At 34.9% G+C, this 23,498-nt stretch overlaps 1 protein-coding gene across 5 annotated transcripts in view; it reads right to left on the bottom strand.

The window, feature by feature from the left end:
* The window catches only part of MMP16 (matrix metallopeptidase 16), a 298,247-nt gene that overhangs the window by 130,017 nt on the left and 144,732 nt on the right, over positions 1-23,498 (bottom strand). For all 5 annotated transcript variants that reach the window (XM_047726509.1, XM_047726510.1, XM_047726506.1 and 2 more), the window contains 2 exons: positions 22,754-22,902; positions 11,800-11,922 (listed from right to left, as the gene is read on the bottom strand). In XM_047726509.1, coding sequence (XP_047582465.1) covers positions 11,800-11,922; positions 22,754-22,902 — 272 coding nt within the window. The remainder of the gene's footprint in view (positions 1-11,799; positions 11,923-22,753; positions 22,903-23,498) is intronic.

Below are 23,498 nucleotides of genomic sequence, written 5' to 3'. Positions count from 1 at the left end.
AAATTTTAAATTATATGAATTTAAAGAAGTGACTAGGACATTATTTATTTAGTTTACTTTTTTCTTGAGGCTAATATCAAATGGATACTTCAACCTGAAGAATCTTACAACCATGAATCCATATATTTACATTAAAAAAATCTTAATACGTAAAAGACAGTATAATATTCAGTAATAAAAGAGAACTGAAAGTAATAAAAGAGAACTGGAAGCTAAACAATTTACAGTAATGGAGTAGTAGTTAAATTACGGTGTCTCTATCACATATCAAAATATAAATAGGACTCAAGATTATTTTTTGTCACTTAAGGCTATTTAGTAGTATAGAAAAAATTTAAGATATGCTTTCCAGTATAAAAATAATAGGCAAATTATATTTTTAGCCCACTTGTAGCTATGTCTCAATAATTACAAATGTTAGGCAGGTATCATACTGAAATATTAATATTGGTGTTAACTGAGCATTTACTATGAGCCACGCAAGCATTTTATAATAGGAAACTTAAGAGGAAATTTCCAGTGGTTTTTTAACTTAAACATTCTGACTCAAGAATCCATTGTTGTACCGTCTAAGTTAGGCCACATATTTAAAACAAGGTTTTCACTATTTTCTAATACATATCTCCATTGATTATTTGATGGTAACTATCATGCATTGTATATAAAGAAAATGAAGAAGCAAACCAGGTGGAAATGGGGTGGGGGCAGGGAGTGTTCTAGGAAGGAGAAATGACAAGTGAAAGGCCTTGAACTTGGACACATGCTTTTAGCAAGTTCCAAGAACGGTGAGGTGGCCACAGCTGAGGCCAGAAATGTAGCAAAAAATCAAAGATACTGGCCACTGTAAGGAGTCTGGCTTTTGTTCCAAGAGAGAGGGGAAGAACTGGAGCATCATGAGCTAAGTGACATAGGACTTGCACTTTTTAAATAAATGACTGAGCATTGTATGGAAAATATATCGAAGTAAAGTAGGAGTTGAAGCAGGGAGACCTACTGGGAACTCTTGCAAAACTTTAGGTGAGGGATGACAGCGGGGGGACTACCAGTAGAGATACAGAAAAGCAGACCGATTTTAGATAAATTTTGAGCATACACCTGCCAAGGTGTACTGATGGTTGGACAAAGGCTGTGGGAGAAAAGGAGGTGCCAAGGAAGACACCATATTTTCTGAGCTGAGCCAAAGGACGGACAGAATAAAATAAGTCAAACCTGTTCAAGGAGAATGTTATACAGTATTTTGTTATTGTTGTTTTACTTGTTTGGTTTAATTTCATGTGTTCCAGCGTGATGCTCTGAACTCTATTTTGAGAAAGGGTAAATTTCTATATTGAGACATCTGGTGATGCTTCTGTCTGGCTAGCCTCTGAAGTTCCTCTCTGTGGTTGAAGAGCATTCAGATTAATGTTGTAACTTTGAATTTTGTCTAAATTAATTTTCCCAGTAGTCTTCTACTTTATTCCCACCGTGCAGGAAGACCCTCATTAGTGGGGAAGTATTTTTACGACACATTTGAAAGAATGTAGTACATAATGGCTACTGTTCTAGGTGCATAAGAGATACATCTGCGAGTAAGACTCTGCTCTTGTAAAACATTTTAGTGATAAGAGATACACATGCACACAAAAACCCAACCACATCAAAAAGATAATTACAGATGGCAATAAGTAAGGGTGAGAAAGTGAGGTGAGTAGATGATAAATGGGATTTCAATGACAAAAGGAGCCACACATGCTTAACAAGCACTAGTTTCTAGCCAGAAGGAAGAGTGAGCAGCCCACACACACTTGGCCAGTTCAAAGAATGGGAGTGCTCAGTGAATTGGTGTAAAACGAACACTCAGGACAGTGGTTTGAGATTAAAGACAACTGGCAGGAAGTGAGTTATCTTCCATGAAAGGAAACCACTGGCGAGTTTTAAGCAGACAAGTATCCTGGTATTATTCTAGTTTACAAAGATTACTATTTCTGATGAAAAATGATTAAGGAGACAAGCATGGAAGCAATGAAACATTTTGGAAATTCAAGCAAGAGAAGACAGAGACATGTCCCAGAGTGGTAGGCAGGGAGACATGAAGAACTGGATCATTTCAGTGTGTGTTCTGAGGGTATTATTAATGGGAATTGGTATTATTCAATGTGTAATGAAGAAGTTATTTTGTTTTAAAATAAAAGCTAATCTTACAAAAAAATCATTAGTATGATATATATATATGTATATAATGGTTCTGAGAAAAATGAAGCAACATAATAAAGAATAATAAATGTGAGGGCGCCTAGGTGGTTAAGCATCGGACTCTTGATTTTGGCTCAGGTCATGATCTCAGAGTCCTGTGATCAAGCCCATGTCGGGGCTCGGTGCTTAGCACAGAGTCTTTTTGTCCCTCTCCTTCTGCTCCTCCCTCTGCTTCTCCCCCAGCTCATGTTCTCTCTCTCTCTCTCTCAAATAAATAAATGAAATCTTTTAAAAAAAAAATCCAAAAAATCATTTGGATTTGTAAATACATCATGGTATTTTTCAAAGCTATGCCCCGATTAACTTCGTTTAATCAAAGTTTATACTTATATACTTAAGTTATATACTTTGGTTAAGTATATAAGTATACTTAACCACAGTATTTGTGATGTCATTAGTAAATAAAGACACATAATGGGTGTCTGGGTGGCGCAGTCCATTAAGCTTCCAACCCTTTTCAGCTCCAGGTCATGATCTCAGGGTCCTGATCTCAGCGTTGTCAGATCAAGCCCCACCTGGGGCTCCTCACTCAGCACAGTCTGCTTAAGATTTTTTCCTCCTCTCTGCTCCTCTCCACCGTCTTCTCGCTCATTCACTCTCTCTCAAATAAATAAATAAATCTTTAAAAGATACATGAGTGTACTTTGATACACGAATGTACAGAATTCTGAATGAAGTACAAAGAACTAATTTGGGAATTTTTATGCCATTAAGATGTATATTGTATTTACTAATAATTGAAATAATAAGGGGAACAGAGCTATCATATGGTATAAAGAATAATAGGACTGCTATTCTTAGTAGTTCTAATACATAATGCACAAAGTTATTAATATATATACTTGTAGAAAAATGCTATAAAATGAATAAAAGGAAGTTTGTTTCAAAAATTTAATAGAACTAATTTTAAAATGTTTTCACTTTGCTTTTCTGTAAACAGAGTAGTTAGAGTGAACATATTTTTCATTCTAATAAGACAATTGATTTCATTTTTTGAAGACTTTATCGGGTTTTTTTCATTATACCATTTCACCAATTCTTTTTTAAACTTCCATGTTGCTAAATTTTGGAACTTTTACCTAAAAAAATTAACAAATGTTAATTTGCCTTATACAATCCTACATAATAATCCATGCCTTATACAATCCTACATAATAAAGCTGATCAAGTGGAAATTTTTTGACCTTTTTATCATCAGAACTACTAGTAGTGAGGGCAATATATGTCACTTGACTTGTAAGATAACTATGTAAAGTCAGAATTCCCTAGCTTCAGCTGTACTGAATCCTTACCAATTCATTTAATAACAATTCTACATACTAGTCATGCAGTATTTCCCCTTTAAACTTTTTCAGAGAGTAATAAATCTTTCCCAAAGTTAGAGCATTATTTTATCTCTAATATGAAAGTAAGAAAAAAACCTAAATATTTTGATATTTGTATTGCATATTAAAAGTTAAAAGAAGCTTGTACTCTGCCTTATAATTCTCAGTAGAAACATACACATCTCAGTAAGTGAGATGTTAAGTTTACTATGCTGCTTCTAGGATAATTTTTAAAAGTGTAAGAATTTGACATTCAGAGAAACAGTAAATTTTGAAGGAATGAGACCTTTACTAAAAAAACTCCACTGAAATATGTATGTGTTTTCTTTATTGATGACACTGGAGGAATTATTTTGCTTCATTAGTTCTGTAAAACAGAAGAACATAAAATGTAAAATATCACACATTTGTTCATTTGGACAGATGTTATAGGAAATGTGAAATAAGGCCATTGCAATAGGTTTTGTCCTTTCAAATGAAGTAAACTCTAATTAGTTACTCTAGTGACATAGTAAATATTACCCTATGCCTAATATTACTGTGGAAAGTTGGATTCTCTAGTTACAACATCACTGGATCTATAGCAATTTATTTAATAACAACTCTATATATTAACAATGACTATTTGCTTTCTGAATTTTGACAGAGTGATAAATCTTTTCCAAAGTTAGGGTAATGTTTTATCTCTAATTTTGAAGGAAGTACTAAAAAAACTGAATACTTGAGCATCTAGTTAAGATCCAGAAGTTATATATATACTTGTGTCAAAATTATTTTGGTATGGTCAAGAGTAAATACCTTTTAGTCAATTCAACAGACAAAAATTAGTTGTCCAAAAAAGCATACTAACATTTTATGAAAAATGACTGGCAACTAAATGGAACTTACTGTAACTAGGAAAATAGAAAATTGCTAAGAGTATAATAATAAGCTATATAGATATTTTCAGATCCATATCCAGAATCTATTACAATATTCTATCAAGAGAGAACTAAATAGACTAATATATTTTCATTCATACTATGTTTGTATAGCTTCACTTTTCTTTTTTGTACAAGATATGGTCGGAGAATAGAGATTGAATATGGAGTCTCTTTCTCTAGAAAAGCTTACATTAAATATTTTGTGATTTCACAAGATGCTAGTTTTCCAGGTAAGGCAGACTAAAGTACATACTATTTTGGGTTTTATTTTTATTTTTTTTTTAAAGATTTTTATTTATTTATTTGTCAGAGAGAGAGAGAGCACAAGCACGGGGAGCAGCAGAGGGAGAAGCAGGCTCCCAGTTGAGTAAGGAGCCCAACGAGGGACGGGATCCCAAGATCTTGGGTTCATGACCTGAGCCGAAGGCAGACGTTTAACCCACTGAGCCACCCAGGTATCCCAACTCTGCATATATTATTAAAGTAAAATAATAACTTCTGGTGTGTATCCTCAGAGTCGCAAACATTCACAAAAATTCACAAACATTCACAAACAAACATTCACTAAAAATCAAGGTTAGCTAAAGGAGAATTTACTAGGAAAATCAATACCAGTTAATATAACATACTATTATCACATTAATTAATACTATTGTTAATAAAATAAACTATTAATTTTAAATTATTATAAAATAAAATAATTTTAAGTTATATAAAACTATTAATTTTAATATTAATTAAATATTAAAATATTTTAATTTTAAAAAATATTAATTTTAATAAAATAAACTATTAATACTATTGTTAATAAAACTCAATTTAAAAAACAGATGCATGTGGCACTTTAAGTACTTATTCCATGAGACACTTACTACATAAAATACTATTTTGGAATTTAGATTTTATAAAGAAAAAAAATTTAGCTAAGCTTATTTTATATAATACTTAATAAATGGGGACTAAAGATATATTTGCTAAAAATGAGCTTACGCATTACATTCCTATTATTGTTTTGAATAAAGTTTAAACAGAGCCTACAAAGAATTCATTAACTTATTCAAAAGCTATTTAATTAGGGCATAATACACAGCAGCACTCTACTAGGTTCTAGGGAACGTAAAATGTATGTGGTCTCTGATGTAATGAAGTTCCTGTAAGGTCCTGAAGAAACACATAATGTACTATTTTTTTTATTATTTTATTTATTTATATGACAGAGAAAGAGAGAGAGAGAGAGTGAGAGACAGAGAACACAAGCAGCGGGGAGCAGGAGAGGGAGAAGTAGACTCCCCATGGAGCAAGGAGAGCCCGATGCAGGACTCGATCCCAGGACCCCGGAATCATGACCTGAGCTGAAGGCAGCCGCTTAACTGACTCAGCCATCCAGGCACCCCACAATATACTATTTTGTAATTATTCACTTAAACACACCTGTCTCCCACATTCAACTATATTTCCTATGAGTGGGGACCTTGCTTAACTCATCTACTTCCAGTGCTGTCACATAATGCTGTTCAATAACCATTTACTGAATGTACAACATCTAATTACCCAAGAAGCAAAATTTGCCAAAAGAAAAATTGATCATAAAGATTCAATTAAGAGGGTGCCTGGGTGGCTCAGATGGTTATGCATCTGCCTTTAGCTCAGGTCACGATCTTCAGTTCCTGGGATGAGCCCCACATTGGGGGTTGCAGCTCAGTAGGGAGTCTGCTTCTCCCTCTCTCTTTGCCTATCACCCTGCTTGTGCTTTTTCTCTCTCTCTCTCAAATGAATAAACAAAATCTTAAAAAAGAAAAAAAAATTCAATTAAGAGATGAATGGCTACCAATACTTACACTATAACTATTACCAGCATGTAAATGATGTATCAGCCAGTGTTATATATACCCCTAACAGTACTTAAATGATTCTTCTGGTACAATCTCAGAAGTTCCCATTTCCAGGCATCAAGCACTGAGGTCATTAAAGTGGAAGGCATCGCAGCCTAGACATTCCCTCCAAACGGAGTCATTATAAAAGGTTCCTTCCAATTCCACCTTTTAAAGATAGGAAGAGATTTTAAAATTATATAATCTAACTTTCCAACCATTCCACAAATGGTCCCTAATTTCCTTGACAAGTGAATAGACTGCTTGGTTTATATGCTTCCAACAATGAAGACTTATAGGATGAATAATTTAATTTTCCAATAGCTCAAAATATTAGGTTCTTCTGAAAGCCTTTAAGTATTTGAACATAACTGGAAATTTCTCCTTTAAATATTTTTTCCATCATGTTGAGAATCCTTGGCTCTAATCTTGAGCCCTTTTTCATGCAGACTGTTTGTAAGATCTCTTAGCATTTTGATTTCTTTCAGAGGTGCACTTTAATTTGCCAAGAAGCAGCTGGAAATGTGGTAGACCAAAGTGAAAAGGATACATCAGGTAAAGCTTGGCCAACAACACAAAGAGAAAACTTGGCATTCTCACTACTTTGGACACTTTGCTTTCTATCAGTCTGATCTGTTCATCTGAGTTCTTTTTGAACCACACTATGCTGTTGGCTGGTAATGAGTTCGCCAACAAATAAAACCTAGATTTGACCACTCCCACTTCAACTCCTGGCTTCATTCTGTAATGGCACATTTCCGTTATCCTTTTAAAAGTAATTTTTTTAGCCAAAATGTAATATTTTGCATTAGTATTTCTAAATACAGTAATAAAAGTGCAGCACATGCTTATACAGTTCTTATTTTACACAGGGCAAGTTTTTAACATGTTACCTAGACTAACTTTAAAATTTAATATCCTTAGCTCTCACCCTCAACTTTCTATAATTCTATTAGAATACACTCATCAATTTCTGTTAATTGCTTTGTAAGTTAAAGCAAGATGATAGTTAGCTATTTACTAAGCACTATGTTTCAAGCACTGTACTGAGGTATTTTTGTTGGTTTGTTTTTTGGGCGTTCTCGCCATGACCTGACCTAATTATCGCCTAAGCTTCATGAGGTAGCTAGCATTACAATACTCACTTTGCACACAGGGAAAATGAGATTTAGAAGATTAAATAACTTGATCCTGGTCTTATAGGTGGCAAATATCAGAGCCAGGATTCAAATCCAGATCTTTCTCACTCCAGAATAGGACTCTTAACCACATGATATGTTTATCAATAAGCTGGAAGTTTATAGGGATAGACACCTAATTGTTTGAGTATTCAAGACTGGCTGAGACGATTGTCAGTATAGGGACACAGCTTCAATGGAATTATGATTAGTTCTGAACATAATGGCTCTTAACAGTTCCTTCCTTCCTTCCTTCCTTCAATGAATGCTATAGTCAGGGGGTGCCTGGGTGGCTCAGTTGTTTAAGTGTCTGCCTTTGGTTCAGGTCATGATCCCAGGGTCCTGGGATCAAGCCCTGAATCAGGGTCCCTGCTCAGCAGGAAGCCTGCTTCTCCCTCTCCCACTCCTCTTGCTTGTGTTCCCTCTCTTTCTGGGTCTCTCTCTGTCAAATAAATATATAAAATCTAAAATAAAATAAATACATTATAATACAATAAATAAATAAAATAAAATAAATAAAATAAATACAAGACAAGACAAGACAATAAAATAAAATAAATGAATGGTGTAGTCAGTACCTAAGTATGCAGAGACACTAAACAGGGTATACTGTTAAGTTGGGAAATAAGGCCAGAAAAAGGACACTATCTGAAATGAAAACAATAAGTATCAACATGCAGAGTTGTGTGCTTGTCCTTTTAAAATTGATTATACATATTAATCTAATTAATATGTACTAATTTTTATATGTAAGAATATAATTTATATGTAAGAATTCTGATTTGTTTCCTATATGGATAGCCAATTATTACAGAAGAACTTAGTAAGTAAAAGAGCCCATCCTTTCTCCAATGATATACTAGGTTTTCTCTGGCATAAGTAAATTGAAGCCCCAACCCCAATGTAACTATATTTGGAAAGAGAGCCTTTAAGGAAAGTAAGTCAAGTTAAATGAAGTCATAAGGGTGGGGTCCTAATTTGGTATGACTGACATTCTTATGAGAAAAAAAAAAAAAAAATCCCAGCAGAAATCTTTCTTTCCACATATGTACAGAGAAAAGGTGAGAGGTAGACACAATGAGAAGATAGCCTCTATAAACCAGAAGGAGAAATCTCACCAAAACCAACCTTGACAGCAGGTCTTCTAGCCTCTGGAACTTGGAAAATTAAATTTCTGTTGTTTAAGTTACCCAGGCTGTGATATTTTGTTATGGCAGTCTGAGCAGACTAATACAGATTTAATGGACCAACTCCTTTGAAAAATACAATCTATCAAACTTACACAGAGAGAACAGATAATCTGAACAGGACTACATCTATTAAATAGATTTCATTAAAAATTAATAATTGTCAAAGAAAAAAGAACCAGGCCCAAATAGTTGCAATGGGCTTACTAAACATTTCAATTAGAAATCATACCAATTCTCTACAGTCTCTTCCAGAAAACTGAAATAAAGAGAAACTTTCTAACCCATTCCATGAGGCTGGCATTACTCTCCTATCTAACCCAGATAAAGACTTTAAAAGAAAGAAAAAACCACATATCAATATCACTCATGAACATGCATATAAAAATCCTCAACAAAAAATTAACAAATCAAATCCAACAATGTATAAAAATATTCACCATGACAAAGTAGAATTTACTCTAGGCATGAGAGGCTGGTTCAACTGAAAATGAATTAATGTAATCCATCACATTAAAAGGCTAAAGAAGAAAAATCATATGATCATCTGATCATATGAATAGGTGCAGAAAAAGCATTTCACAAAATCCAACACGTATTTATAATAAAAACTTTCCTCAACTTGATAAACATCTAGAAAGAAGCCCACAGCTTACATCATAGTTAATGGCGAGGCACTAGATGCTTTTCTCCTAAAGACTGGGAAAAAGGCAATGATGTTTGCCTTCAACAGCTCTCCCTTATGTAATAAGAGATGAAAAAAGAAAAGAAAAAAAAGAAACACGCATTGGGAAGGAAAAAGAAAAACAAAACTCCTTTTTTTCAGGTGATAGGATATGAAGTTGACAAAGAAGAAAAACTAAGTGACCTTGGGTTTGGAAATGATTTTTTTTTTTTGATACAATACCAAAAGCACAATAAAGGAAGATGATAATTGACAAGTTGGACTTTATTAAAATTAAAACTTCTGCTCTGCAGAAGACACTGTAAAAGAATGAGAAGACATCCACAGACTAGGAGAACTATGAGCCCTATTGTCATTATGGACTTTAGTTAGAAATAATATAGCAACAGTGGCTCAGCAATTTTAACAAATGGATCACAAATGCAAGATCTTAATAAGAGAAACTATGCGTGTGTATATGTGGTGGGGGGGGGTGTAGTATATAAGAACTCCTTGTATTATCTGCTCAGCTTTTCTGTAAACCTAAAATTGCATTACCTAAAACATAAATGTATTACTTTTTTAAAAAGTCGGCCATATTCTTTGATTATTTCTGAAAATTATCTAGAGTTGATTCTGTGCTTTCTATATAGAAAGTGATATAAACTTGCTAATGAGAGTTTTATTTCTTTACAAGTCCTTATATCTTTTATTTCCTTACAGCTATATGTAGCTATGCGATGTTGTTGAGCAGACTTAGAGATAGCAGACTTAGAGAGACTTTGTTGTTGCTCCTGAAGGCGTATTTCTAACACGTCACATTTCCTATATGGGCTTGGCTTAAGACTACTTCCTCTTTGATTTCTCTTATCTGCAGAAGTAACTGAAATGTGTTGCATAAAAATTCTAGGAGCATGCTATCTGGGAGGATTGGCATAAGAATATAAAATAACATTGAAAAGTGTTCTCAAAATAACTAAAATAAGTTCCAATGGCACAAACCAGATATATTGGTAGAAAATCTATATATTGAGTTTTAAATTTTATCCTTAAGCATATGTGAAGGGTTATTTATACAAAGAACGAGAATTATAAATGTCTTTTATTCATGTACTCCTGACATCCTAGCCTTCCCCTGAGGTGCCTTGCCTCTTCCCTTGCCCTTTGGTCTAACACACGCTTTCTCTCTCTGTGGGTGTTGGCTGAAAGGCCATTTCTTCAGGAAGCCCTTCCCTGGCTTTCTAGAGTGGGTTGGATGGCCCTGTTTTACATTTCTCTTGCATCCTGTTCTTTCCTTTTCGTAAAAGGCATCACATTTATATGATTGTTCAACTTAACCACATGACTGTAAATTCCAAGTGGACAAATGGAGTCCCCATATTTTATTTCTTTCTATATCCCCAGTGCCTAGAACTGTTTTTGTTTAAACTGAGACTCAATACACAGTTGTTCAATGAATTAATGAATAAATAGGAACATCTCCTTTAGCAGCAACTGTCCCTCCAGGTTGGAAGACACTGGCGTCCCTTCGGCATCCTTCGTTGAAGACAAAATAAGAAATAACGATCCGTCTGCATTGTTGCCAAAAAGATAGAAAGTAAAATGACTGAACTGATACTAAAAGTTAATTAATAGATTCAAAGACATTTTGTTTAGATGACAATTATTTATAAGCTTATTATTTGATTACTTTTAGATTATGAATCCTTACTAAAGAACATAATGGGTGCCTGGGTGGCTCAGTTGGCTAAGCGTCTGCCCTTGGCTCAGGTCACGATCCTGGGGTCCTGGGATCGTGTCCCACATCGGACTCCCTGCTCAGCCTGCTTCTCCCTCTGCCCCAGCCCCCGCGTGTGCTCTATTTCTCAGGCTCTCTTTTTTTCAAATAAATAAATAAAAGCTTAAAAAGAACGTAATGTGCTATAATACTCATCTCAGAGTTCCTCAGAATTTGATATTCTTTCAAGAATATTAAAAGATACAGTTTACAGGGGCGCCTGGGTGGCTCAGTGGATTAAGCCGCTGCCTTCGGCTCAGGTCATGATCTCAGGGTCCTGGGATCAAGTCCCGCATCGGGCTCTCTGCTTAGCGGGGTGCCTGCTTCCCTCTCTCTCTCTCTCTCTGCCTGCCTCTCCGTCTACTTGTGATCTCTCTCTGTCAAATAAATAAATAAAATCTTTAAAAAAAAAAAAAGATACAGTTTACAGATGAGATCAAGTATTTAAGAAATATTTGCAAGGCCTCCAAATGGGCGATTTATTCTCTTCTCAATGGCAGTTCTCAGTTCCCTACATTAACATTATATTCTATAATTGCATGTTACCATGTAGTCAATGTGCATAAGATGTCAAACAAAATGTCAAAATAAATAGTGGTGAAAAAAATGGAGAGAACAGTAATTCATCATTAGTTCTTATACCTGTAAGTGATGTGTTTGTGCTGCCACTTCTGTCCTGTTAATGCATATCGCTTTCGACGAACATTAAATTTGGAGCTACCTCTTGTCTGGTCAGGTACACCACATCGAGGCTTCTTCATCCAGCTGCAAAAAGCAGTATTTTCCAGTTATTTACCAACAACCCTAATCATGAATTTCAAAAGGAAATCAATGGAGAAGTTAATCTATGGCAGTGATAATGAAAATGGGAAAACATAAAGAAGAAAGTGATCAGTTTTCTTGCAATTTGAATCTAAGTAGAAAGCAGATTTTGTCCCCGAATGATCAAGAATCACTGGTTTGGAATTCAGCTCTTTTAGATATTTTTTCTTTCTCTAATTCATTTTGAGCTTACTGTAGAATGAGGTCCTTTTAATCTTCCAACTAGAATCTGTTTTTCATAAGATTTGAGATGTTGGGTAAGTCACTAATTCCTAGTCTCATTCATAAAATGAGACTTTTAAAAATAGAGTTTCACTAACTCTAAACTAAACTAAACTAAAACTAAAAGTAGACTAAACTAAACTAAACTAAAAATAGAGTTTCACTAACTCAGGTTTAACATTGAACAATTTAAAAAATATATTACATGACCTTACATTTCAGGATTTGAGAGGGTATATTCTATTCTCTCTTCTAGCTTACATAGAAGTAAATTATTCAAATAACATTTGCCTTTCTCCATTTTTTTCTTCTTTTCACTTTGATCACTACCCCAATTTACAAGTAACAACCATTTGTTAAATCAGTAACTAATAACCAAATTCAATGTTTAATTTTTTTTCTGCATTATGAGGTGTTAGCATCACCCAAACAAGGTTTAACATAAGTGTATTAGGAAAATGACATGCTGTTTTTTGATTTATTGATTTTTAATACTTATATAAATACAGTCATGGAACTTCTTTTATACAGAGTCTCATTGGTCAAATATAATATTTTCTGTGTAGTCTCGCTTCTTATCTAAGAAGAAAGATTTTCATGATTTTGAGTAGTGTTTCTTTGGTGACTCATAAAATGGCTTTACCATTCATTAGCACATTTAATTTAACAATTAACAAAGCTAGTGCAAAATCTTCATGGTGCTATATTCCTCAGAAAGTAGAAATGAGAAGAGAATCAATTTTTGCTGTATTTCATCAAATACCTTATAATTTCTTTACTCTTTAAATGGAAAATAATTGACTATAGAGATGACTATCTAAAGATATCCATTTTGTGAAAATGAAAGAAATAATTTCTATATTACATGGATAAATCAGCTAATTAGCTCTAATAAACAATAATAACTTGAAACAACAATGAAATCACGACTTTTGCTTTTTAAGAAAGATGACACTTTTACCATAAGTACTGAAAAACGTATCTCCTTTTTTATTCCGCCTCTACACTGCAGACATTGCGGTTACCAGACTTAACAAATCCCATCCTAGTTTATAACGCATTGTGGAGTTACTTCAGAAAATTGCTTTCCCTTTATTAAAGTCTCCCAACTCCTAGGAGGCTATATGGTCCTATAGAATTGAATTCTGTAGAGTTGAGAATGGAGATCTCCTATTTTTAACTAATATTCCAAGGGCATTCCTTAACACTTCATTTGAGAGACATTTCACTAGACTGTAAACACTCAAGGGTAGGGGATCTATATACTCCTACTACACCTTGAACAACCCCCTGGAATATAAGAGATATTCAGTGAATAAGTGGATAGGGACACTTTGTATTTTTAAATGCAAAATCATTAATTTTTATTACATATTGTAAGATACAGATATAGATTAAACTAGCAAATATTACACATTGGAGGGGTTATTATGATTTAAGTGGCTTTTACACATGTGTATTCATTAATTATATTCTCAGTAAAAATTGTAACATTCCTAAGGCAGGTTTTTATGCTTATTTATCTCACCAAAAGCACTAAGAGAATAAATAATATATAGTTATTAAATATGAATAAATTTACAAAATGTGAGAAGTGATTATATGTACATTTTGCTAAGAAAAATGTTTAAGTTAGCACTCTGGGAAAAGAAATAATTTTGAAATGGATAATGGGATGAAATTTGGCAAAAGAGAATTACCTACTCTTCAGGATAAAATGTATTGCCAATGAGGACATATTCTCTAAAATTACTTTAATAATCAATAAAATTTAAAAAGGAAGGTAAAAATTGAAAAGAAAATTTTTATTAAAATAAATTTCCATTTTAAACTACGCATATGTTGGATCTAGTAAAAATTTTTTTCAGTGAAGCATTGTATGTTCCAAAGAATAGGGTTTTTATGGATGAGTATTAGATTCTTGTGCTGAAAGATATCTCTGCCGAATTTTTTATGTATTTCCTAGGCTTTTGCCCATTAACTATGTATATTTTTTCTTATGTTCCAACTTCTTCATTTATTTACTCATTTAGTCCTTATTCATTCATCCTGTAATATTTTTCGGCTTTTATAACATGCTAAGAGATATAAAGAAAAATGTGACTAAAAAGATAAACAAGGCAAGAAGCCCTTGTTGAGTTCAGTCTATAAGGCAAGACATGCATGATTTAAAAAACATTACTATACAATGGCTTAAGTGCTATCATATCTCTGTCAAGATACCCTGTCATTATTTCTAATTTTACATGTAATAAAAAATTATGATTTTCCTACCCAGGTTTGTACCAATTCCTCCGATGTTTTATTTCAGCCAGAAGTTTTAACACCCAGGTGACATTTCCACTGCTCTCTCCTCACATCTAATCTATCAGAATGTAGTCTCTTGCTTCCAAAATTTTTCTTCCCTCTCTCACTAATGCCATCCTTCTCATTCCTAAAGATAAATCTTCCCAGAGCACAGATGTGTTCTCTATATGTTATGGGTAGGAAATGCTTATATTGAAAGAATCTGATTCAGGCTTACTTAGGGAGGATTTCCCCCGCCCCCCCGCCCCCCTTTCCAAGATCCACTCAGGTTCCTACAGACCTAAACCTCTCTCTGCCTTCCTATGCAGTGACCTCTGTCTGGCGTAACTTCCTCTTGTTTCACACTGAGAATCCTAAACATCCTTCATTATTCAACTCACAGAGCTACATTTACCATCCCAACACAGTATGGATTATACTATGTGTTTGGACTTGTATCTCTATCTTCTACCAGCGGAATCAAGGCAGAGAGCCAGGAATGGGGCCCGCACCTAGTGAAGTGTCTTCAATAAGTAAATGAAGCAAATGAATTGAGTCTGCATGTCTTTTTTGTTCATGTTGATCTCCCTTACGGCCCATGTTCCTTGAAGACTTTGTAACTCTTCCCAGGTGTGTGCCTTGAACAAATGCTTATTGCATATGGACACTGTGTAGGTATTTTTATGTAAAACTAAATCATAAAGCAGATGACTTAAGTGTAAGAAATAAACATAAGAACAGGAATAATCTAATATTTATCAGTAATTTAATGCAAATAACTCTTTTTTTTTTAAATTTTATTTTTTATAAACATATATTTTTTTTTCCCCAGGGGTACAGGTGTGTGAATCACCAGGTTTACACACTTCACAGCCCTCACCATAGCACATACCCTCCCCAATGTCCATAACCCCACCCCCCTCTCCCAAACCCCCTCCCCCCAGCAACCCTCAGTTTGTTTTGTGAGATTAAGAGTCACTTATGGTTTGTCTCCCTCCCAATCCCATCTTGTTACATTTATTCTTCTCCTACCCCCTTAACCCCCCATGTTGCATCTCCTCTCCCTCATATCAGGGAGATCATATGATAGCTGTCTTTCTCTGATTGACTTATTTCGCTAAGCATGATACCCTCTAGTTCCCTCCACGTCGTCGCAAATGGCAAGATTTCATTTCTTTTGATGGCTAATGCAAATAACTCTTAATAAGGGTTGGTTGAACTGAGAATACTCTATGTTAACTTTGCCAATATTTGCATCCAAATATTCTGGCATAGAGATATTAGCAGGTATTATTTATCAAATTATGCAAAATCCCCCAAATATGATAGAAGCACATCAAGCTGCTGAATATGACACACAGTATTTGAGCTAAATTGGCCGTGGGGCCTTCTATGTGACTCTAAACATTTAAATCATTCTTTAATTTCATAAGGGGTCAGGTTCTTTCTACTACAATTTTTAAAATTCTTGGTGGATAAAAATGATGATTAGTGTTTAACGACTCATCAATGAATTGAATGTCTAATACTAAAGGTAAAGTTGGTATATTAATAGTATTCAGGTAGAGTCTGACACTGGGATTTCTTCCTAGTTATCATACACCACGTATGAGTAGCATTCATATATCAATCTGATAAAACCCATATGTACTTGTACACGAGAGTGCAAAACTCTACATGTACAAGTAGAATTGATGGATCGTTTCACCTCAGGTTAACAACTATGTCACCCGATTGAGTGCTATTTTCAAGCAGTGCTTTTGTGAAAGTACCATTGCTAAAACACACTTATTTTTCTGCATGTCAATACATAGCCCATATACAAGTGCTTCTTTACTGACTCATTTGCCAAGAATTTTAAGTTGACATTCCAAAGCAAACAAAGACATGGGAACAGGCACTGGGTTTGGGAGGGAGATACAAGGAAGTCATTTTGTGGTTTCAAGGTGTAAATAATGGCATTACCTCAGTGTGCATAAATGTAATACCGATAGTCAATACTGACTTAATCGTTTAGAACCCAGAACATTTTCAGATTAGTTGGGCACGGGGCCCTGAGTGGCTCAGTGGGTTAAGCCTCTGCCTTCAGCTCAGGTCATGATCTCAGGGTCCTGGGATCGAGCCCCGCATCGGGGCTCTCTGCTCAGCAGGGAGCCTGCTTCTCCCCTCTCTCTCTGCCTGCCACTCTGCCTACTTGTGATCTCTCTCTCTCTGTGTCAAATAAATAAGTAAAATCTTTAAAAAAAAATTAGTTGGGCAGATCATTAGTAATTTCTTTAACTGAACTCAGAAAGGAAAAATATCTGACATCAATGTTTTTGAGAGGAGTAATACTGTAAAAGTTAGGAGCAGGGATCCTAGGGCCAAACTGCTAGGGCTCCCAACCCAACTCCACCAGCTCCCCAGCCGTGGGTGGGCTAGTGGTCTGGCTACTATTTCTTATTTCTTTCTGTTTCTCCATTTCCTCATCTAGTAAATGGAAGTGATAATATTATTGAATTAATGTGAGGATTAAAGCAGTTAAATCATGTGACACACTTAGAACAGTGCCTGGTAAATAGCAACTGCTATGACTATTAATTTATCATAATTATTATTATTTTACAAACATCAGGAAGCAACTGTACTAGTAGCAGAAGCAGCAGCAGTAGCAACACACTGATAATAACACGTTTTAGATCACCTTGACCTATGTGTTAACATCCCTTGTTATGCAAAACAGGGATATCCTGGTATTTTGATAATACAGATACCAACAGAGACACAATCTTCTGTTTTATGTAAATAAAGCATCTGCAAACTTCTAAACAAATTTGCAGTAATAAAAGCCACTATATATGAATGTCATTGGTTTCAGTAATTTTTTAATCTTTTTTATTTCTTTTCTTTCTTTTATTATTATGTTATGTTAGTCATCATACAGTACATCATTACTTTTTGATGTAGGGTTCCATGATTCATTATTTGCATTTAACACCCAGTGCTCCATGCAATGCATGCCCTCAATAGCCATCACCGGGGTAGGGGGGCATCTGGGTGGCTCAGTAATTAAGCGTCTGCCTTCAGCTCAGGTCACCGTCCAGCGTCCTGGGATCAAGCCCCACATTGGGCTCCCTGCTCCACGAGAAGCCTGCTTTTCCCTCTTCTGTTCCCCCTGCTTATGTTCCCTCTCACTGTCTCTCTCTCTCTCCGTCAAATAAATAAAATAAAATAAATAAAATATAAAATAAATAAAATAAAATAATAAAATATCCAACACCAGGCTCATCCGTCCCCTTACCTCACTCCCTTCTAAAACCCTCAGTTTGTTTCCCAGAGTCCACAGTCTCTCACAGTTCATCTCCCCCTCTGATTCCCACTCCTCTTCATTTTCCCTTCCTTCTCCTAACGTCCTTCATGCTATTCCTTATGTTTCACAAATAAGTGAAACCATATGATAATTGACGTTCTCTGTTTGACTCATTTCATTTGACTCCAGTTCCATCCATGTCAATGCAAAAGTTGGGTATCCAACCTTTGTGATGGCTGAGTAATATTCTATTGTGTATTGGTCTCTGGAAGGGTATCTTGGCTCCTTCCACAGTTTGGCTATTGTTGACATTGCTGCTATGAACATTGGGGTGCATATGTAAATACCCAGTAGTGCAATTGCTGGATCATAGGTCAGTAACCCTTTTTGTTTTGTTTTGTTTTTTTTTTTTACAAGAGTTGGGTATTCAAGTCAAACATATCAGGCCTCTGATTGTATGACTGTCAAGGATGCCTTCAGGTTGAGTCCACTCACCTGGTGCCCCCAGAGTGCGGCTATAGGAAGACAGTATTTCAATAAAATGCATACAATGGGAGTGGTGTCCCTTGGAATTGGAGTGGTACCACACAGGGGCTCTGTACACATATACCTGTTTTAACCAGGGAGAAAAAAAAAACTCACAAAATTGTATCTCCTGCCTTATGGATTAATAATGTAAGAAAATGTTCTTCTGCATAATTAATAGGTTTCTATCCTCCAGACTCTTCCATGTTCTAATGGAAGGTAAGAGTAATATCTACTATTTACAGTTGTCCCCAAAAGATCATTTTACAAATTTTTAAAAATGCTAATTTTTATGAATTTGAAAAAATCCTTAGGTTGTATTGTACTCAGAGAAGGAAGTCCAGGAGTCGTGAAGAAGATTTTCTAAAGTAAATTAGCTTAGGGCTCAAAATGTAGCTAGGCTGACAGCTCACTCGGGTCCACAGTTTCTTTTTTCTATCCACTCATGAACGACCTCCATGGACACAGCTTATTCACAAAGCTGAAACTGCAGTTAGGGTACTTGAAAACCTGATCACAGAAAAGAGATGTAATAAGCCTCCATGATCTGCAACGTGAAGAAAAAGCTCAGCTAGTGTCAGCTCTCGTTTAAGCTTTCCCCTTTTACCTTCTAGAGGGGGAATAAGGCTGATTTAGCTAGCAGCAACCCTTCTGTAGTTACCAAAATAAGGACTGATCCATCCTATAATGTTAAAGTGTTTCAAACCTATTGCTATAATCAGAAATAAAGAAAAAGAAATTTAATTACTGACGAACCTATCTTTTATACCTAGATTGAAAGAGTCTTAACTTGATAATTTAGACAAATGACTGAAACTCATGAAACATACTGAAAATTAAGCCTCAAAGCTTATGGTTCTTGATATAACTAAATAAATATTTCAATTCTCAAATTAGGAGAATTCAAATACACTGGGGTTTCATAATAATTATTTGAAAAAAGCTATACATTCTGTCTTAAATTAATTTTAACTAAGATGAATTAATAAACAGAATAACTCAGATCATCCTATATATGTGTGAATATATGTCTATATTTGCATATTTATGTGTGTACACATATATGTGTATGTATATGTATATACATATATATGGAGGGAGATAAAAAAGAAAGTTCACCTTAAAATGATATCTCATCAAGCATGTTTCAATGCATGATAATATGCACACATAGAAGATGAATTAAAATTTTAAAATACTACCATTAATGTTGTAAAAACACATTAGCCTTATTTTTATTACTGCCTTGCTACCTTTTTCCCTCCATGCTAAATACAATCTTTTTTTCATGCATAACGTAAACTGCTTCACTTACTAAGGAATTTAAGTAAGCTTGCTTATAAAAATTAGCTAAGCAACCCACAATTTTGAACCATTGTAACAGATGATAATGAGCTCATTTTGGGGTAGGGGAGTAAGTATTCCTTCCTGTCTCTCCAACACCAATGCTAATGGATATGAAAGCAATATAATAAGCCATTTAAGGTAATGCTTAAATTTGTCACTGGAAAATGGTTAACTTCTTCAACATAATATAGGAATCACCACAACTGCATCATTACTTTTAATTGCTCAAGAACTACGGACCGAATGCATCAAATGTCTGTCTGACAAAGGAGGACATAATTTAATTTAAAAACAACTGATCTTGACAAGAGCCTACAATTAGATAAAAGTTTATAGCATCTGAAAATGATTCTTAAGCCATTTATTTTAATACTGAGGAGTAATTTTAGGTCTATAATTGTAGTCCATATTTTATGTGATAAGGTTTAGATAAAAACTCATACTTTATAATTTGGCTACGTAAAATAATAGAGTACAATTTCAGCAGGGATTGTTACAACACATTCGAGATTATAAAAGCACAGACAATTGCTTAAATAGCATGATTATGGGGATTATACTTCCAAAAATAGTACATTATTTGAGCTGAGTACCCTGCGCAACACTACCTCGGGACTGGGGATACATCAGTGGAAAAAAACAGACAGGAGGCCGATGAAGCCACAGGATTTCTAGTCTGAGTGACAATGTGGGTGCCAGAGGGGACAGAGGAAGCAGGGTCACCTAGGAAGGAATGGTGATGAAGGTTTAATAGAGCTTTAGTGGGCTCACCTAAAAATAATACTGTATGTAAAGAAAAAAATGCATTTCCAATTCAAAACAAAAAAAGAAAAAAGAAAAAAAAAACTGACTTAGAACAAAGTTTGGTTAAAGAAAACCAAACAAACAGACCAAAACACTGGTTGGTTTTAAATTAAAGGTTGCCTATATAGTTGATCTTTTCTCTACAATGCTATAATTCACAGAAATGCTACTTTAACTCCTACACACTGACACAATCATTTCTCCTGGTCTGGAATCTGAACCACTGTGTGGCAGAAAAGGACACGGGGTCTTTTTCTGGACCTCTGCATTTGACGTTGTCCTGCTGGAGAACAACTAAAAACCGTTCAGACCCTTTCCACCTAAGCAGCCTAAATAAATCCTGCACATTCCTCTTCCATCATCTCCTGACAAAGACCTTTTTCCAGCTATCTCAGGAAATCAAACCTATCCATCTTGAGTGCTCCCGATGACCAGCAGGAGCTCTCAAAAAGGAGAGGAAACACAGATGCCACCTTCTATAGAACTCCGCTTTCTGAATTTTAATATCTGGTAATAAGCAGATTCAAAGGAATTTGTTTCCCAAGCTCTCAATTTATTGTGTTTTTAAAAACTGTGTCATATGGCCCAAGAAAGTGAATCAGAAGATAACAGCTCTGCATTAGGGAGCACAAAAGCTGTTCCAAGCATTTTGTAAAATGTTGGGATTAGAAGTATGATTTAAATGGAATCCTGTACTTTATGCAGCAACAAAATGTAGGACTTGTGGGTTTGCTTATTAACTTAATAAGCTATCTTTAAAATTAATTTATAATTGTAATAAAAATTAATTTAAAGCTATATTTATTTAGGACACTCTTAATGGCGAATTACAATGAATAGAAGGCAGCAGGTTCAAAATATCCAAGTTCTATTCCCAATACTAATGACAAGTTCCTCATTCTTGCAGAATTCATTATATTAATTCTTGGTTCTATTTTTCCCAGATGGTATACCAAAGTTAATATTTATCTATCTCTTAAAAATGCTAGGAGAGGTAATTATATTTATTTTGCCAAACTGCTTTAATATTTAATCTTCAAGCCTTTTATCATGTACTCATCCTATCTTGATATAGAAATTATATGATTAATATCATGCTGTAAGTATTAGAAGGCAAAATATAATTTTTAAATTACATATTGAATTAGTTTAATATATAAAAAGTATATATACCTGGACTAAGTAATTTCAGGTATTTAAGGTTTAAAAAGAAAAATAAATGTGTCATTTCTTGAGATCCACAACATGGTAGAGTAGAAAGTTCTCCAACGAAACATCAAAAGGTCTGGATACTGCAATTCCTCTGGACTTCACTTAGCCTTTGACTTTCAGTTCCTTTATTTGAAAAATTAGAGAGAAAAATGTATCCTTGTCTTGCCTACTGTGGAGGGTTGATGTATGATGATCGTATTAAATGATGAAGTAGATTTACTTCCGAGTATCAAGGACTCGATAAACACAGATGATTCTTCCCTGCACTCAGAGAATTAATCACTTCCTCCTTTGCTGTCTAAAAACAATAATGCCGTTTCATAATGTTGCAGAACTTATAGTGTACCTGTGCTAAAATAATTTGTAATTATGTCTAGCTACACAGTTAACCTGGTTCCTCTGAAGAAGAGATTCTGTCCTCCGATCTGTATATGCCTCTTTCACAGGTGAAATGCCCAGTAATGAGTCATTGGTGGAATAAATAAATGAACAAATGATTGATGAATCAATCCATAAAATCACAAATATTATTAAAGAGTAGAAACAATCCATTTGCTAGTCAAAAATTAAAAGGAGAGACTTTCAGTGAACCTCTCCTTGATTTAACTCATGTAGAGAATGACCACAAATTGGAGGCTAATAAAAGGTTAAGTGACTCTCTAACACCCTTTCCCTCAAAAAGAGCCCGGATTTGTATTGTGTCCCATTTTCCTTAATATTCCTATTTCGGCCAATTTCAAGCTATTGATATCATGTCACTTAACAGGGAAGAGATGTGTCCAGTATGTCCGCACCAGCAGCACAAGCCGGCTCCAACGCATCACTGACGTAGCTCTTCCTGCAACAGCTTCAACTGTACATTTACTCTAACTCTCATTGTTCCTTTCTCCCCTCCTATTCTGAAGAAGTGTCGCTAAAGTCAAGTGAGTAATTTTGACTCTGACAAACCTGACGTCCTAGGGGAGGAGGGTTGAGACAGGTTAAATTCCAAAGAATAGGAAAAATTGTTCCACTTGTGGTTGAACTTTCTCAGACTACTAGGTTTGACTCAAGGACCACAGAAAGAAGAGTGTGGATGCCATTACTTACTCAATTGTGTTTCTGTCCACTTTTCCTGTCATGTTAATGCCGTAGAACTGCTGCATGGCAGCTAAGGCGGCCTGCATGGTCTCCGCGGAGCGCAGCACCGACATTCTGGGGTCAGTTGGTGGAAGGTAGCCGTACTTTTGTAACCAAACCTGAAATAAGGACAGTTCCTTTTAGATCAACCTCATAATTGAACCTAACTGTACACTAATTAAGTTATGTCCACAGTGGATCTTTAAACATTACTTCCCCTACAAGGACATGTATTAAGATTTTTTACCTCTTTTTAACATCTATTCTGTAGTTTAATATAAATTTGGTTTTTGTTGTTGTGAATCTTTCTAGCACACCTACAAACACTAACTGAAAAGAAAAAAGTCATTTGTTGCAAGCTCACTATTTATAAGAATACTCAATATTGGATAAAAGAAACAAATAAGATGATCCCTGCCCTCTAGGAACTCAACTTCCCCAAATAAGGAACGATACCTTTTCAACAATAACCCCAAAGAGACATCCGTGCTAAAAGGGGTAGTTAATGTGCATAAGCTGCATCTAAAATGCCACTTTCCTGAACAACTAACCAAGGACTGCAGCCATCATGAGTAACATCAACAATATAGACCATATTATTCTGTCATGACATTTTGAGTACAAATTTCATGCAATTGATCTACTCAGTTGTAGCTAAATGCCTTCAAGGGAGGTAAGTGTCTCTCATGTAAAGAATAGTCTTTCATTTATTTAA

Source organism: Lutra lutra, chromosome 4, assembly GCF_902655055.1.
Source record: "Lutra lutra chromosome 4, mLutLut1.2, whole genome shotgun sequence".
NCBI lineage: Eukaryota > Metazoa > Chordata > Mammalia > Carnivora > Mustelidae > Lutra > Lutra lutra.
This window is presented reverse-complemented; position numbering and strand designations above follow the sequence as displayed.